General features: G+C 41.7%; 1 protein-coding gene across 2 annotated transcripts in view; it reads right to left on the bottom strand.

Moving 5' to 3' along the window:
- Positions 1-7,316, bottom strand: part of SLC3A1 (solute carrier family 3 member 1) — a 37,048-nt gene extending 29,732 nt beyond the window's left edge. The window contains exons 1-3 of one of the 2 annotated variants that reach the window (XM_019827133.3): positions 6,799-7,316; positions 1,853-2,032; positions 1,548-1,702 (exon numbers count right to left, since the gene is read on the bottom strand). In XM_019827133.3, the coding sequence (XP_019682692.3) occupies positions 1,548-1,702; positions 1,853-2,032; positions 6,799-7,216 (753 nt within the window). In that variant the 5' untranslated portion in view covers positions 7,217-7,316. The remainder of the gene's footprint in view (positions 1-1,547; positions 1,703-1,852; positions 2,033-6,798) is intronic. The other variant, XM_003983937.6, reaches the window with a different exon arrangement.
- Positions 7,317-18,567: the final 11,251 nt, after the last annotated feature.

The raw sequence follows: 18,567 nt of genomic DNA, 5'->3' as shown, positions 1-18,567 counted from the left end.
CAAACAAACCCAAAAAGCCAACAATGTTGGCTATAGTGGAGAACAGATGGAAGGATGGAGAAATTGGAGGCTGTTACAGGCCTGCAGGCAAGAGATGATATGGTTGGAAGTATGGGCAGCAATTTTTAAAAGTAGACTATATGGTGGGACGGTGCCATCATTAGCCCTTTCATTTACTGGCTGTGTGACGGAGGGCAAGGTGTTTAACATTGCTCATCTGCAACACAGGAATTAAAACTCACAGGCTTGCAGGGCAGATTAAATGAAGGAATGAATATAACACACTTAGCACAGAGCCCGGCACATAGTATGCATTTAGTAAATGCTTGTTAATATCGTAATCATTTTAATGAGTGTGTGGAATTGGGGAAAAGAAAAATTAAGGAGCTAAAACTGCCAGGATTGCTGATAACCCGCTCACCAGGCTGCATACTAGTACTATTCACGAAACCTGGGGTACAAGAGGTTGGCGGGGAGAAGATCACACAGTCAGCATTGATACGTGTTGATATTGTGTGCGCTTGGTTCATCTAAAAGTTGATGCCCAGGAGTCAGCCTCTTTAAGTGTTTCTGGAGAAGGTCAGGAAGAGAGGAGGAGGGACTGGAGGGTAGAGATCCAGAGGATCCAGGGTAAACAGCTCTGCAGAAAGCAGCACAGACATGAACCAGAGCCGGTGGGGGGACCAGACCAGGACAGGGGCAGAGTTGCCAGATAAAATACAAAACATACAACTAAATCTGAATTTCAGATACACAGTGCATCATTTTTAGTGTAAGTATGTCCCATGAAATACCTTATACTCAGAAACTATGCAAATTCAGATTTCACTGGGCTTCCTGGATTTTTACTTATAAGTCTGGTAACCCCAGACAAGACAGACCCGGCCTCTGCCGTAAAAAAAGGTGAGTAGGAAGAGGGTGGGTACAGGAGCAGGCAGGTTTGATGACTTCTGCTCACCCTTCGAAGCAGAGCTTGCCGCTGAGCATGATAAGAGGCAGAGATGGCAAGAAGGGTGTTTGAGGAAGAGAGAGGGCCTGGATGGTAAAATTTCAAGACTGGATGCCTCAGTTCAGGTGAGGACAATGGATGTATGATGTCTCCGAAGGCACAGACACCAAAGTTCAGGCAAAGAGAAAGTGGACGGTCAGGCTCATTTATGGCTGGGGTTTTACTGGACAGGGGAGTCACACAGTCAGAAAGACATAGGAGTCTGGAGTCTGGAGTCAGAAAGACGGAGGAGTCAGCATGACCTAATAGGACATGGAGTCCAAGTCTGACGACATGGGAAGTAAGGGAGGAAGGAGCTAATAACAGAAAGTACAGGCTTTAATGTGCTAAAACACATCAGTTCCACAATGGAATAAAAAGTCCAAATCCAAATGATTACAAGCCTTGGGTAGGTTATTTCTATTTATTTGGGAAATTTTCCCCTCCCCCAAAACTATACCCATTCACTTTTTTCCTTGAAAGGACTTTATAGATAACCAGTTTAATCACCGAAGATCTGCCCATTTTCTCTCTGTAAATCAGACAAGTCGGTACTTACCCAGTTGTTGGGTGGTACTGTTATGCCATTTTCACGGGTACAGTCATGCCAGATGTAATAATCAGTATATTTCCCTGTCCGGGTCCGACTCAGTTGAAACCAAGCATGTTTATCACTGGTGTGGTTTGGTATGAAATCAATTATTAATTTTAAACCTAATGAGTGAAAATATTTCAAATGTTAGGAAGAGATTATATTAGACAAATACAGGTCTGTTAAGGAAAAAAATGCTTTAAGTAAGCAATTGGAGAATGCTTTTCTCAACCCCCCCACCCCCCCCACCCCCCACCTACCACTCAGTTTACCTTTATCATGTATGGCTGCAACCAGATTCTCAAAATCTTTCATTGTTCCAAAAATAGGATCGATTTCTCGGAAATCTTCGACACCATGTCGGAAATCTTTAAGGGATGACTTATAAAATGAAGTAATCCAAATAGTTTTTATATTTAAAGTTCTGATGTAGTCCAGTTTCTCTTGAATGCCTGAAGAAAAAAGTCAAGGCCAAGAGAAATAAAGTTTGACTTTTTGATCGAAGGATTAAAAACAAAACCAATATGGCTAAAATTGAAATATGTATATTGAAACAGAAACACTCAGAATTCTGTTGAATTTGATGAAATTCAAATAGAAAAGTCTAGTTCTACCAGTAGCATCAAATGGTCTTTTAGCAATAACCTTTGACCTTTAACATAAATGGAAAACATTAACATCTGTCTGTGCCTTGTTCATAGATTATATTTAAAATCAAGGCTACAGTATCGCTAATTTATCCTACACATGGTTTTTGAACACCTAATCTAAGCCAGGGGGCTGGACTAAGCACCAAGGGACAAAGAAGAGTAACACACGGTCTAAGCTACACTGTCCAGTATGACAGCCATTTGTACACGTGGCCATTGAGCACTTGCAATGTGACTCGTCTATTGAGATGTGCTGTACATGCAAAACACACACTGGATTCTTAAGAATATGATAATGTAGGGGCCCCTTGGTGGCTCAGTCAGTTGACTGTCCAACTATAGCTCAGGTCATGATCTCACAGATCGTGGGTTCAAGCCCTGCGTTGGGCTCTGAGCTGACGGTTCAGAGCCTGGAGCCTGCTCCGGATTCTGTGTCTCCCTCTCTCCCTGCCCTCCCCCACTCATGCTCTGTCTCTCTCTCTCTCTCTTTCTGTAACAAAAATAAACATTAAAAAAAATTTTTTTAAAGAATATAATAATGTAAAATATCTCAGTAATATTTTATGTTGATGATATGTTGATATGTTGGCTTAAACAAAATACTTTAAATGAATATTATTAAAATGGATTCTAAATTAAAATTAAATTTTTTTAAAGATTTTATTTTTAAGTAACCTCTACGCCCAACATGGGGCTTGAACTTATAACTCCAAGATCAAGAGTCACATGCTCTATTGACTGAGCCAGCCAGGTGCCCCTAAAATTAAATTATTATTAAAATGAATTTCTCATCTGTTTCTTTTGTACTTGTTTTAATGTGGCTCCTTAAAGAATTCACAATTACCTACGTGGTTCACGTTCTATACCCTTTGGACAATGCTGAAGGCAATAATTTACACAGAAGAGAATTCTAGATTTGGCCGAGAAGAGACACAGGAATGAAACTCCTTGTACTTGGAACCTTGTGGGATAATTAGCAGATAGTGTGTATTTGTGTGTGTGCGGTCCCAGTTCAGAGTCCTAATTGCAGATCAGACTTGAGTGTAGTAACTTCAATCTCCAGTAACTTTGGGTGGGACCCCTATATGGCTTCCTACAATCAGAGCCTGTCACAGGTCCCACAGCAGGCTGGAGGTCACTGAGACCAAAGCACAAAGTCTCCTGACTCCTGGCATTGGGGCTCTTCCCCTATTATAGGATGCTTGTTTTTGTCCCCTTTGTACCTCAGTTCCTCCATATGGGTGTCTGTGAGACCTCACAGACTATTCACCACCAACAAAAGGATTTTGATTTCAATCAGAACAATACAAGACATCTTAAGAATAAGGAAAGGAACAGGATGGTTAAAAACAAAGGGGCTGGGCAGATACAAAGTAAACAAGGGATCCCAGGCCCCCACTCCAGGGGACAGAAGGCAATCACCAAAAACAAACTGAAACCTGGAGTGGTTCCTTCAGATAGTAACAAGCAAATCCCCTCAACCTCAAGGACAAATACCTATTGATTAAAGGAAACAACTAGTCCCTCAAGGCAAAGTTACTAGAAAAGGCAGAATAGGAGCTGATGAGACATGGCCCTGTGTATGGGAATTTGGGATGTTATCTAGAAGGAGATTACAAGGGGAGGGCCAGGAAGTGGGGAGTTTATTTGGGTTTAGGGATTTTAGCTCTTTTTTGTCAAAACATCACTTTTGCTAAGCATTTACTACATAAAGGGAGCAGGTGCTAAGGCCACGCCGGGATGAGGGGTGGTGGAAGGGAAGTCACCAGGATAGGTTACAAGGCGGTATCAGAGGGGACTGTAAACAGTCCAAAGTCCCATGAGCTCTGGGGAGGGGAGTAGATGCTCTGACTGAAAGCTTAAATAAAGATTAATATAGGGGCACCTGGGTGGCTCAGTAGGTTGAGCATCTGACTCTTGATTTCAGCTCAACTCATGATCCCAGGGTCTTGGGATCGAGCCCTGCGTTGGGTTCCATGCTGAGTGGAAGAGACAGAATCCTCTCTTCCTCTGCCCCTCTCCCCTGCTTGTTCTCTCACTCTCTAATGAAAAAAAAAAAAAGATTAATGCAGAAAGAGTTTCAACTGCACCTTGAAGGACAGATAATATTTCAATTAATTTTTTATTAATTTTTTAATACTTAAAAAAAATTTTTTTAACATGTATTTATTATTGAGAGAGAGACAGAGCACAAGTGGGAGAGGGACAGAGAGAGAGAGGGAGACACAGAATCCGAAGCAGGCTCCGGGCTCTGAGCTATCAGCACAGAGCCCGACGCAGGGCTCGAACTCACGAGCTATGAGATCATGACCTGAGCCGAAGTCGGACACTTAACCGACTGAGCCACCCAGGTGCCCCCATTTATTTTTTTTAAAGTTTATTAATTTATTTTGAGAGAGAGTTCAAGGAGGGGAGGGGTGGAGAGAGGGGGAGAGAGAATCCCCAGCAGGCTCTACACAGTCAGCATGGAGCCCGACGCAGGGCTCAAATCTACAGCACTGGGATCATGACCTGAGCCGAGATCAAGAGTCAGACACTTAACCAACTGAGCCACCCAGGCATCCCAATATTTCAATTAGTGAGGACACAGGAAGATACAAAAAAAGATATCAAGCATGAAAAAGAAAAGCCTTTTATTAATTATTTTAAAGTAATCTTCAAAAAAATTTTAAAGTTTATTTATTTTTGAGAGAGAAAGAGACAGTGCAAGTAGGGGAGGGGCAGAGAGAGAGAGAGAGAGAGAGAGAGAGAAAGGGAGACAGAGAATCCCAAGCAGGCTCCATGCTGCCAGTGCAGAGGCCCATGTGGGGCTCAAACCCACGAAACCCTGAGATCATGGCCTGAACAGAAACCGAGAGTTGGATGCTTAACAGGCTGAGCCAGCCAGGTGCCCCATCACATAGCCTTTCATTAATTATTAAGGTAAGTTAGAGATTTCAAGCTCCTATTTGAAAGTTAGATTTTAAAGTTAGATTAAACTCTGGGGCACCTGGGTGGCTCAGTCGGTTAAGCAATGGACTCTTGATTTCGGCTCAGGTCATGATCTTCCGGTTGTGAGACTGAGTGCCGAGTCTGTTTCTGTGCTGAGGGTGGAGCCTGCTTGGGCTTCTCTCTCTCCATCTCTCCCTGGCCCTCCCCTGCTGTGTGCGTGTGCTCTCTCTCTCTCTCTCTCTCAAAATAAATAAATAAACATTAACATTAGATTAAGCTCATCCCCACTTCCCATACTCTATTAGATCATTTTCTTTTATTTTTTTTTTTCAAACTAAGTCTGATCAAAAATTACCTTGTTTGTTTCTTATCGTTACCTGAACTAGAGCAACCGTATCAACCAAGTTGTCCAGGACAGCTCCAGTTCACATGTGCTGTCTGGCAAAATTTTACTTTTAAAAGTGTCCTGATTTAAGCAACAAAGTATAAGGATGCTCTACACTTGACTCAGAAATTATTGGCGGAACTTAAAAAAAAATAGTTTTGGGGGGCGCCTGGGTGGCTCAGTCGGTTGAGCGTCTGACTTTGGCTCAGGTCATGATCTCGCGGTCCGTGAGTTCAAGCCCCGCGCCGGGCTCTGTGCTGACAGCTCAGAGCGTGGGGCCTGCTTCTGATTCTGTGTCTCCCTCTCTCTGCCCCTTCCCCCCTTGCGCACGCTCTTTCTCTCTCTCTCAAAAATAAACATGAGAGGGGCGCCTGGGTGGCGCAGTCGGTTAAGCGTCCGACTTCAGCCAGGTCACGATCTCGTGGTCCGTGAGTTCGAGCCCCACGTCGGGCTCTGGGCTGATGGCTCAGAGCCTGGAGCCTGTTTCCGATTCTGTGTCTCCCTCTCTCTCTGCCACTCCCCCGTTCATGCTCTGTCTCTCTCTGTCCCAAAAATAAATAAATGTTGGAAAAAAAAAATTTAAAAAAAAAATAAATAAACATGAGAAAAGTTTTTTAATAAAAAAATAATAAGGTTTACCTTGTGTTTCATTTTATTTTTACTAATAGGGATATTATTTTAAACAATCCTCAATTCAAGTAACGCCCAACACTCTGCTAATACCTTTTTTCCTTCCCTTCATTTCTCAGGATTTAAACTTTAAAGACTCAGCCTATACCTTTTAAAGATATCACTTAATTTTTTTCTAAAAACATAATGTATGCTTTATTCACTAATAAGAAACTCAGCTAGATTACCAAACTAGCCCCTGCACACACTGGGAAAGCAGTTCTAAGCTGTCACTCTGAGATAACCAACTAGAAGGTGCACAGAAGCAGGAAGCATTTGAGGAGGAAATGAGTTCCACATAAGAAGGCAGAATCGATGAACTAAGCATATATACTTAGTGGGCAATAAATGAAACAACTCACTGGGGGCTCAACGGCATGCAGCGAGGAGCCTTTCATCGTGCCGAGAACTGCCGGGTTGTGCTGAATGGCTTTTCGAATATCATAAACAAGGAGAAGCTCGGTGTGACCAGTCACAGCGGAGTGTGCTGAGCGCCCAAGCCAGGCACAGTTCGGTTTTGAGCATTGAGAGCCATAAACCAGCCGCATCCCGGCCCCGCCCTAATCCCCACTCCCGAACCCACCTTTTAGGTCTCCGTTCCCATCCATGTCACTGTCCTTGAAAGATCTCGGGTAGATCTGGTACATGGGCCCCGCCTGCCACCAGTCGAGACACTTGGGAGAGACGGCGATGATGGCTATGGTAGCCCCGATGAGCACGAACACCGAAGCCACGGTGAGCCAGAAAAGCACCTCCCGGGGCAGCCGGTAGCGGGCCTGGCCCGAGAACTGGAACAGCACCTCCTTGGGCATGCCCGCATAGGGCCTGATGTCCTTCAGGTCGGGCTCCACAGGGCCAAGGACGGCCACGGCGCCGTCCAGCCGGCTGCCTGGGTCCGGGTCCTTCTCCAGGATGTCTTCGTTCTGGACAAACCCGTTGTTTGTCCGGCATCCCTGCGTACTCATCCTGATGGAATCTGTCTTGCCTTTATTCTCAGCCATGTCCCACAGCCTTATCCCTTCAGAGGGCCTTCCTGCAATCAGAAAGGTGAAAAGGTGGCTTGCTGAAGTGCTTGGTCCTGTTAATGAGCTTTCGTGGTTTATAAATAAACCTGGGCGGACAAAGTCCAGCCAAGGAAGAAAGGGTAAAGGTAAAAGGGGTTTTAAAAAAAATTCTCTCTACATCAACCCTTGCGGCTGTTGTGGCTACTGTCCCAATGCTGAGGGATTCAGACCTGGACGGGAACAGGGGCCCGGAGGAGGAGAAAGGGGAGGAAGAAGCAGGGTTCCACCGCAATTTAAATGTTACTTGACTGGGTACACCAGTGTTCACGGCAGCGTTATTCACAAGAGTCAAAAGGTGGAAACAAGCCAAGTGTCCATCAAAGGATGAATGGACAAACAAAATGTGATATATGCAAACAATGGAGTAATATTCAGCCATAAAAAGGAAATCCTGGGGCACCTGGGTGGCGCAGTCGGTTAAGCGTCCGACTTCAGCCAGGTCACGATCTCGCGGTCTGTGAGTTCGAGCCACGCGTCAGGCTTTGGGCTGATGGCTCAGAGCCTGGAGCCTGTTTCCGATTCTGTGTCTCCCTCTCTCTCTGCCCCTCCCCCATTCATGCTCTGTCTCTGTCTCAAAAATAGATAAATGTTAAAAAAAAAAAAAAAAAGGAAATCCTGTCACACGCTACAACATGGATGAACCTTGAAGACCTCATACTAAGTGAAATAAGCCACAAAAGAACAGATATTGTGTGATTCCACCCGTCTGGGGCACCTAGATGGATTTATAGAGACAAGAGAGTAGAAGGGTGGTTACCAGGGGGTGGGAAGAAGGGAGTCATGGGGACTCACTGTTTATGGAGTACAGAACTTCCATTTGGGAGGACGAAAAAGTTCTGGAGATGGACAGTGGAGATGGTTGCACAATAGTGTAAAAGTACTTAATGCCACCGAATTGTATACTTAAATAAAGTGGCAAATTTTATGCTATGTATATTTTACCACAGTAAAAAAAAAAAAAAAAAAAAAAAAAAAAAAAAAAAAAAAAAGTTTAAAAAATGGTCCTTTTTAGCTAGGTAGGAGAAAAAGAAATACTGAATTTTGCAAGCGGAAACAGGCTTTTCTGTATGTTTTGTTTTAAAGGTCTCTTTTCTTCCTCCAAATCCAAGAGGAAGAGTGTCTGGAGACAGGGAGCAACAACACTTTTGTAACTGAAGCTAACTTTATTTTATCTCAGTCCAGGCCAACCCTATAAATAAGCTTGTTGTACACTCATTTGGACCTCAGGTGCCTCCAGTCTTGTTTTCTTTCTTTTTTTTTTTTTTTTAACGTTTACTTATTTATTTATTTATTTAAAAATTTTTTTTAATGTTTTTATTTATTTTTGAGACAGAGAGAGACAGAGTATGAACGGCGGAGGGTCAGCAAGAGGGAGACACAGAATCTGAAACAGGCTCCAGGCTCTGAGCTGTCAGCACAGAGTCCAACGTGGGGCTTGAACTCACAGACCGCGAGATCATGACCTGAGCCAAAGTCGGCCGCTTAACCGACTGAGCCACCCAGGCGCCCCTAATGTTTATTTATTTTTGAGACAGGGAGAGATAGAGCATGAACGGGGAGGGTCAGAGAGAGAGGGAGACACAGAATCTGAAACAGGCTCCAGGCTCTGAGCTGTCAGCACAGAGCCCGACGCAGGGCTCGAACCCATGAACTGCGAGATAGTGACCTGAGCTGAAGTCGGACGCTTAGCTGACTGAGCCACCCAGGCGCCCCTCCAGTCTTGTTTTCTATTTTTTAGCTTCCATTCATTGAAGTACCCTCTGAGGGTGGGGGAAGAGAAGATGGGGAGAAAGGATTCCATGTCTAGCAAGTTCAAGTGCTTTACTATAGATAAATATAAATGCACTTAATACACGCACTTAAGAGTTATTTAATCATTGACAAGTGCAAAATACAACATTTGCAAACCCGAGCAAACTGCACTAAAGTTAAGTGTGCTTTCCTAGAAGATTCTTTAAGGCTTCCAAGAATGTGATGACTCATGGTTACCATTTAATCAATGGAATTTAAACAGCCTTATGACTCATTTGATCAGATAACAAGAATTTTTGGTTCTTTAAATAAAGCTATACGAATTTTTAACATTCCTGTATTTTTTTATAGAATGGCTTGGAAGCAGTGTGTGGTACACAGGAATAAACCATTTGATTGTGTCCAGGTTATTTTTCTAAAAGAGTAAATCCCAATACCTAGCTCATTGAATGCATCCAACATGGCATCTCTCATTAATTATGCATACTGTGTATTTTTTTAAAAATCAAAGGAATTCGGGGCGCTTGGGTGGCTCAGTCGGTTGAGTGTCCGACTTGGGCTCAGGTCATGATCTCACGGTTTGTGAGTTCGGGCCCCATGGCGGGCTCTGTGCTGACAGCTCGTAGCCTACAGCCTGCTTCAAATTCTGTGTCTCCCTCTCTCTCTCTGCCCTTCCCCTGCTCATACTCTGCCTCTGTCTCTCAAAAATAAATAAATGTTAAAAAAAATTTTTTAATAAAAATCAAAGGAATTTAGCATTATGTCTTGAAATTGCTTTATCTCTCAAACACATAATAGTAATTTTCACAAAAGAATCTAATTCTTTTTTTTTCTTTTCAAATTTTTATTTAAATTCTAGGTAGTTAAATTACAGTAGGTTTCAGGAGTAGAATTTAGTGATTCATCACTTATATACAACACCCAAGGCTCATCATAACAAGTGCTCCCCCTTAATACCCATCACCCAACTAACTCATCCCCCACCCAAGTCCCTCCATCAACCCTCAGTTTGTTCTCTATCATTAAGAATCTCTAGGGGCGCTTTGGTGGTTCAGTCGGTTAAGCATCCAACTTCGGCTCAGGTTGTGATCTCCCAGTTCATGGATTCAAGACCCCCATCAGGCTCTGTGCTGATAGCCAGGAGCCTGGAGCCTGCTTTGGAAGCTATGTCTCCTTCTCTCTCTGCCCCTCCCCCACTTGTGCTCTCTCTGTCTCTCAAAAATAAATAAATGTTAAAAAAAAGAAAAAGACTCTCTTAGGGTTTGCTTTTCTCTCTTTTTTTTTTTTTTAATTTTTTTTTCAACGTTTATTTATTTTTGGGACAGAGAGAGACAGAGCATGAACGGGGGAGGGGCAGAGAGAGAGGGAGACACAGAATCGGAAACAGGCTCCAGGCTCTGAGCCATCAGCCCAGAGCCGGATGCGGGGCTCGAACTCACAGACTGCGAGATCGTGACCTGGCTGAAGTCGGACGCTTAAACCGACTGCGCCACCCAGGCGCCCCTCTCTCTGTCTTTTTTTAAAGTTTATTTATTTTTGAGAAAGAGACAGAGAGCATGAGTGGGGGAGGGGCAGAGAGAGAGAGGGAAAGAAAGAATCCTAAATAGGCTCTGCATCATCAGTGCAGAACCCAACGTGGGGCTCAATCTCATGAAGCATGAGATCACCACCTGAGCCAAGATCAAGAGTCAGGCACTTAACCAGCTGAACCACCTAGGTGCCCCTCCTCTCTCTCTTTTCTTCCCCTTCCCATATGTTCATCTGTTTTGTTTCTTAAATTCCACATGAGTGAAACCATATGGTATTTGTCTTTCTCTGAGTGACTTATTTCATTTAGCATAATACACTCTAGCTCCATCCACATCATTGCAAATGGCAAGATTTCATTCTTTTTGATGGCTGAGTAATATTCCTCTCTGTGTGTGTGTGTGTGTGTGTGTGTGTGTGTGTGTGTGTACCACATCTTCTTTATCCATTCATCAGTCAATGGACATTTGGGCTCTTTCTACAGTTTGGCTAAACAGGACCTAATTCCTGAAATTCTGTTACTATTTGGGGGAAAAAACAATGTGCAAAAATACCCATAGTTTCAAAATAATTTTAAATTATACAAAATAGCTTTTAGTTATAAATCCTTAAATTCTAATTATGCAATCATATAAATGCAGAGAAAACTCTACATCACAGCAGTATGCCTTCATGACAGAAATGCTCCATTTCAACTTTTCTACACCCAAGATGGGGCTCAAACTCAGGACCCAAGATCAAGAGTCACACGCTCTACTGACCGAGCCAGGAAGGTGCCCCTCAACTTCTCTAAATTTTATTTAAGATAGCAACAATACTTTAAGCTTCCAGACATGCAAACTAGAATCTTTTAGAAACAAACGAATGATTATCTAGTCTTTGGTGGGAGGATTTCTTTAAATAAGAAAAGCAATCACAAAAGAAGATTGCTTAAATAGATTGAATAAAATTTTTGAATTTATTATATCATAAAGTGTAGTCACTAAAAAGCATATGCCAAGTTGGGGAATATAGTGGTAATAAATATGCCAGAGAGCTATGTCTTTAACATTAAAGGGACATAAACATTGCTAGGCTTTATACGTATGTATATGAAAGTTCATGATATCAAGTAAAAAATATGTATGTCAATAGAAAACTCAGAAAAAAGTATAAAGACATTTCACATGAATTAATTCGCTAATATTAGAGAAACAAAGGAACATTTCCAATCACCTTGGCAAAGAATTTCTAAAAGATTATAGTGCTGGTGAGTGCCTAGGGTAAATTGACATAATAACTCTAGAAAGTAATTTGGCAATGTGTATCATGAGTTTTAACATTTTCAGAGTAATAAATGAGGCCAGGTTTTAAAATATAAACTCCAGTAAAATAAGGAGTTGGTATGAAAGAAGGGATAGGTCAAACGATCAGTCGAACAGACTGGAGTCACCAAAAATAGACCCCTATTCAGAAGGGAATTTAGAACATGAAAAGGCAACAGTTCAAATTAGGAAAAGAAAGATTATTTAGTAAGTGATGTTGGATAACTAGCTAGCTATTTGAAAAAGAAAATAAAGCTATACAGCTTTCCTTATTCCTTACATCAAAATAAGTTCTATGTAGATCAGATTTACAAGTAAAAAGTAAAACCATAAAAATGCTAGACAGAAATTTGTGAATTAAAAAAAAAACCTTGGAGTTGAAAAACCTTTCTAAATAGAATATGAAATATAAAAACCTAGACCCTATAAAGGAAAAAAATTTATCAATTTTTTTAATGTTTGTTTATTTTTGAGACAGAGAGAGACAGAGCATGAACGGGGGAGGGGCAGAGAGAGAGGGAGACGCAGAATCCGAAGCAGGCTCCAGGCTCTGAGCTGGCAGCACAGAGCCCAACGGGGGGCTCAAACTCACCGCGAGACCATGACTAGAGCTGAAGTGGGACGCCCAACTGACTGAGCCACCCAGGTGCCCCTTACAAAATTTAAATACAAACAGAGCAATCCACAAAGATAGAAAGCAAATGGCAAACACATATGACAGCTACTATCCATAATACAGGAATTGATTATACAAACTAACACCAAAAAATAGAAAAATGGACAAAGGGTATAAAAAGTTGACAGGAAAAAAAATACAAGTGGTTAATAAACACACAATGTAAATTTCACCCAAAATTAAAGAAATAGAGACAAAAACAAAAACGATATACTACTACTTTTAGACTATCATTTTGGCAAAAATGAAAGACTTTGGTGATACCCAGCATCCAAAAATATAGAGGGAACTGGCACTCATACATTCGTGCATACATTAGTGCAAACTTTGTGTAGAACAATTTGGGAGTCTATGTCAAAATTAGAAACTGCATAACTTTTGACTTGGAAATTACACTGCTAAAAACTTACCTTGAAGATGTAACCAACAAGACGTATGTACAAGGATGCACACTGCAATAAAATTGAAGACAATCTAAACATCCATCATTAGAAAATAATTTAAGTAAATTATGGTTGATTCAGACAATGAAATATCACATAGCTCCTGCAAAGAACAAGTTTATAGGGGTGCCTGGGTGGCTCAATCAGTTAAGTGTCTGACTTCAACTCACCTATGATCTCACGGTTCATGAGTTCAAGCCCCACATTGAGCTCTCTGAGGTCAGCACAGAGCCCACTTCAGTTCCTCTGTCCCCCTCTCTCTCTGCCCCTTCCCTGTTCTCATGCTTGCTCTCTCTCTCTTTCTCTCTCTTTCAAAAATAAATAAATAAGCAAACAAACAAATAAATAACATTGGGGAAAAAAGAAGTTATTGCCATAAATACTTAAGTGCATGAAAAAAAGAACACGTTTATATATCTCTGCTGATAAAGAAAAATGTCCAAAACATAGTGTGAAGTGGAAAACAATGTTTTGGAACGGTACAGATAATATCAGCAGAGTTGTGTGGAGAAAATTGGACACACATGTACACGTGAATGTTTCATTCTCAGCTAGTGGTTGACTGAGACTAAGAGAATGAGGTCAATAATCCTTGCACTTTTACTTTTCACTATTTGCCCTCAACATATACAACTTTTGTAATAGAAGGAAGGAAAAGTTTGTAACCTTTAACTCAGCAATTCCACTCCCAACAATTTATCTTAAGGAAATCATTCAAGATAAGAACAAAAATTTACATATAATGAGGCTTCTAAATTACAGTGCTATTTATAATAGCAAACACGGGGGCACCTGGCTGTCTCAGTCAGTAGAATGTGAGACTCTTAATCTCAGGGTTATAAATTTGAGTCCCATGTTGGGTGTGGAGATTACTTATAAATAAAATCTTATAAGAGCAAACATTGGAAACAAGCTAACTGTTCAGTGATGCAAGACTAGCTAAAACATTATTATAGATCCATGTGATACAATATTAGTCATCAAGTATATTTTCTAAGATTTAAAAAAAAAATTTATTTATCCATTTTGGGAGAGAAAGAGAGAGAGAGAGAGAGAGAGGCAAAGGGAGAGCAAGAGAGAATCCCAAGTAGGCTCCACACGGCCAGCATGGAGCCCGAGGCTTGGGGCCCAAACCTACAAACTGTGAGATCATGACCTGGGATCATGAATTCAGATGCACCCCTATTTTCCAAGATTTTTAATGGCAGGGAAGAAATCCCACATTATCATGCTGAATGGAAAAATGAAGAATATAAAGAAATTATCCCACTTATGTGAAAAAAATTGCATGTATATCTGCAAAATCCTATTAGAAAATATGTTTAGAGGGGCGCCTGGGTGGTTCAGTTGATTGGGCATCCGACTTCAGCTCAAGTCATGATCTCACGGTTTGTGAGTTCAAGCCCCACATCGGGCTCTGTGCTGACAGCTCAGAGCCTAGAGCCTGGAGCCTGCTTCAGATTCTGTGTCTCCCTCTCTCTCTCTCTGTCCCTCCCCTGCTTGCGCACGTTCTCTCTCTCTCTCTCTCTCTCTCTCCCTCCCTCCCTCAAAAATAAATAAACATTAAAAATTTTAAAAAAAGAAAATATGTTTATTTATATCTGTGTTCTAAGATTATGGGTGATACTCATTTTGTTCTTTAAACTTTTTTGATTTTTCTAATTTTTCTATAATTAATATGTATTTCTATTCCATTGGAAAAAAATATTAAGTCAGGAAACCCTGAGCTGGGAGTCTACCTAGGCAGGCGGTAGAGTTCAGTAATAAGGTGGCTTCTCCTAGCAACAGCCACCCCAAGTTCATAAACACCCCATACTTATATCTAAAGTAAAGAGAAAAAAAGCAAACTTCAAAAAGTAGAAAGAAAACAGAGAAGAATTCAGTGAACCAGTACTGAAACACCGACAGAAGAGGAAGTTAGCAGTAATCTGGAAAAGAGTACCCACAAAGCTAAGAATTCCACGCAAGTACAAAGCTATCAGTATCACTTTCTTTCAAGGAGATTTTAAAAGGAAATACCGATTGTAGAAAGCCAAACACACTACTGTTAAAACTTTTAAATGTGACTAAGGAACAAGAACACTAAGGAAGCTTTAAGAGCCAACAAGGATAATCAGAACAAAGAATCAGAGATAATGAAGATAAACCCGCTTGGTAAATTCAAATCCCAAGTGCATTACACAATCACGATCATAAAGCAGAAACGAATGAAATATCTGGAAAACAGGAGATAGCACAACGGGGAATACCACAGGATCCAGAAACACCCTGTAATTAAACAAAGAAACAAATATACAGAAGTAGTAACCAGTGGGGGAAAAATGTATGTATATAATGAATTTTAAAGCCATCATATCATAAATATCATCTCAGCAGCAAACCCACCAAAGTGACATGCAACATATAACCTGCCAGGCTTGTGAAAATTTGGAAGAGAGGAAGGATTTTCTGTATTTCATTCACCTATTTACAGCCTCTCTGAACTAAGGGTGGGACCTGTTGCAATGTTCTCTCTCGGGTTCCCAGAGTTCGGCTCAGACGCTGGTATATGACATGAATAAGAGAATAGTCACTTAAAGATGGATGGACGGAACTCAATGCTGAAGGAGGAGGAAAAGGAGGATGTGGAGGAAGCGGAAGAGAAAAAGTGGAAAGTACACTCTGCACAAAAATGTAGATTTGTATCACCTAGCCAAATGTTCCTGCCTTGGAACGGTTTCATGAGTGAAACTGGAAGTCAGAGGAAGTGAGATGCATCACGTGCTCTCTGATCTTGGGACCCACTGCCAGCTTCGCTGAGGCTTCTGTTACCTCACCTATAATATTAAGCTTGGTTCCGGGGTGACTATTCTAAATACAGTCCAGAGTAAAATGTTTCTCTCTCTCTTTTTTTTTTTTTTAATGTTCATTGATTTTTGAACTAGAGAGAGTGCGATCAGGGAAGAGACAGAGAGAAAGAGAGAGAGAGAGAGAGAGAGAGAGGATCTGATGTGGGCTCCGCGCTGACATCCGAGAGCCCCAATGTAGGGCTCAAACTCATGAACCGTGAGGTCATGACCGGAGCCAAAGTCAGACCTTTAACTAACTGAGCCACCCAGGCGCCCCTGAAATGTTTTTTTTTTTAATAGTTCTAATTAGAAGGAAACAAAAAATAGATTTATCCCAGCTAGTGAGGGAAGTTAAACTTATATCACCACTGAAATCATAGGAGAATATTTAAACATGTTTCTGCTGAAAATTAAACTATTTTAAAACACTTTTATAATCAAATTTAACCAAAAAATGGCAAAAGAAATGTGGACAGAACATGAGAGTGTGACAATGCCATAAGACAGTCTTTCTACGCTCCACATACAAAGAATTAACGCAAACATACAAATCAATAGCTAAATTACATTCAATACAAGATTAAAAGAGATAGCAAATTATATCTAGGAAATTAACATCACATGAAAGTCACTGCATAAAAAGTATTTGCTTGATGGGAATAGAGAAATATAAATTAAAATGTCAAGGGAGGAACACCTGGGTGGTTCAGTCAGTTAAGCAACTGACTTCGACTCAGGTCAATGATATCATGGTTCGTGAGTTCCAGCTCCATTTCGGGCTCTGTGCTGACAGTTCAGAGCCTGGAGCCTGCTTCAGATTCTGTGTCTCCTTCTCTCTCTGCCCCTCCTCCACTCATGCTCGTCTCTGAAAAATAAACGTTAAAAAAATTTCTTAAATGTTAAGGGCCATGACGGATTAATTGCATCAATAGCCCAATTAATGGTCTCCCTGTATGCATGCCTTTTGTCCCATCATTTCTTAGACCCTTAACACACTGAGCCTTGGCTTTGGACATGTGGCTTGCTTTGGCCAATGGCACAATAAAAAACTTGAAACAAAAAGAAGCTTTAAAAATTGCTTGTGCATTTCTGCTTTTCTTTTGCTCTCCTGCCATCACCATGAGATTATGTCCAGGCTAGCCTGCTGAAGGATAAGGGTGGGATATGGGACATGTGTGAAGGAGTGTAAAATCTTCCCATCCAGGGTCTTCTAGACCAGCCAGTTCCCAGGCAGCTGGCCAATTGACCATAGATGCTTGAGCAAGCCCAGCCGTGACCACTGGAGGCCACCTAGGTCAGGTCTGCCAAACTGCCCATCAATTGTTGTGTCATGAAAATTAATAAATGGTTGGGTTACTGTTTGGTTCTCGCCTTTAAAAAACAGCTTTATTGAAGGATAAGTGACATACAATAAACTGTACTCATATAAAGTATTTAATTTGGTAAGTTTTAACATGTGTATACACCCATCACCATGATAAAAATAGTGAATATGTTGGGGCACCTGGGTGGCTCAGTCGGTTAAGCGTCTGACTTCAGCTCAGGTCATGATCTCACGGTTTGTGAGTTCGAGCCCCGCCTTGGGCTGTGTGCTGACAGCTCAGAGCCTGGAGCCTGTTCTGGATTCTGTCTCCCTTTCTCTCTGCCCTGCCCCTGCTCACACTCTGTCTCTCTCAAAAATAAACATTAAAAAAAATTTTTTTTTAAATAGGGAACATGTCCAACATGGCATGACTGCCAGATTGTCTTCCCAAGTGGCTGTACCATTCATTTTGCATTCCCACCAGCAATGAAGGAGAGTTCTTACTCCACTTCCTCACTGAGTGTTGCTATTGTGCTAGATATTAGCCATTCTGATAGGAGAGCAGTGACGTCTCATTGTTGCTTAGTACATTCCTTTTTACCTCTGAGTAGTATTCCATTGTATGAACATACAACTGTTTATAACTGAACACTTGGGGCTTTCTCCCCCCAGTTTTTCTTTTTTTTTTTTTTTAATTTTTTTTTCAACGTTTATTTATTTTTGGGACAGAGAGAGACAGAGCATGAACGGGGGAGGGGCAGAGAGAGAGGGAGACACAGAATCGGAAACAGGCTCCAGGCTCTGAGCCATCAGCCCAGAGCCCGACGCGGGGCTCGAACTCACGAACCGCGAGATCGTGACCTGGCTGAAGTCGGACGCTCAACCGACTGCGCCACCCAGGCGCCCGACCCCCCCCAGTTTTTCAATATGACAAATTCAACTGCTATGAACAACCATGTACGTGTCTTTGTAAGGATATGGCTTTCTTTTCTTTTGAGTAAATATGAAGGAGCGGACTGGCTGGATCATATGGCAGGTATATGGTATATAAACCTTTCAAGGAAGTACCAAGCCGTTTTAGAAAGTGGTTGCAGCACGTTTGAGAGTCTTGGTTCTTGAACATCCTTGCCAGCACTTGCTATGTTCTGCAGGTTTAATTTTAGCAATTCTGGCAAAGAGGGAGTGGTATTTCACTGTGATTTTAATTGGGGCATCCCTAATTACTCATGCTGTTGAGTATCTTTTCAAGGGTTTATTTGCCATCCATGTACCTTTTTGGTGAAGCTGATGTTGGCCATCAGCCGGGGGATCTCCGTTCTCTCCACATGGACCTGTCCATATAGTCTCTCCATGTTGGCCATGTTGGGCTTCCTCATAGTATTCTGGCTTGGTTCCATACGTGAGTGTCCCAAATGAAGAGAGAAAGCAAGGCAGAAACTGTATCCTTTTTCGTGA

The sequence above is a fragment of the Felis catus genome, chromosome A3 (assembly GCF_018350175.1).
Source record: "Felis catus isolate Fca126 chromosome A3, F.catus_Fca126_mat1.0, whole genome shotgun sequence".
Lineage (NCBI taxonomy): Eukaryota > Metazoa > Chordata > Mammalia > Carnivora > Felidae > Felis > Felis catus.
Note: the sequence above shows the minus strand (reverse complement) of the source record. Positions and strands in the feature narration are given on the sequence as shown.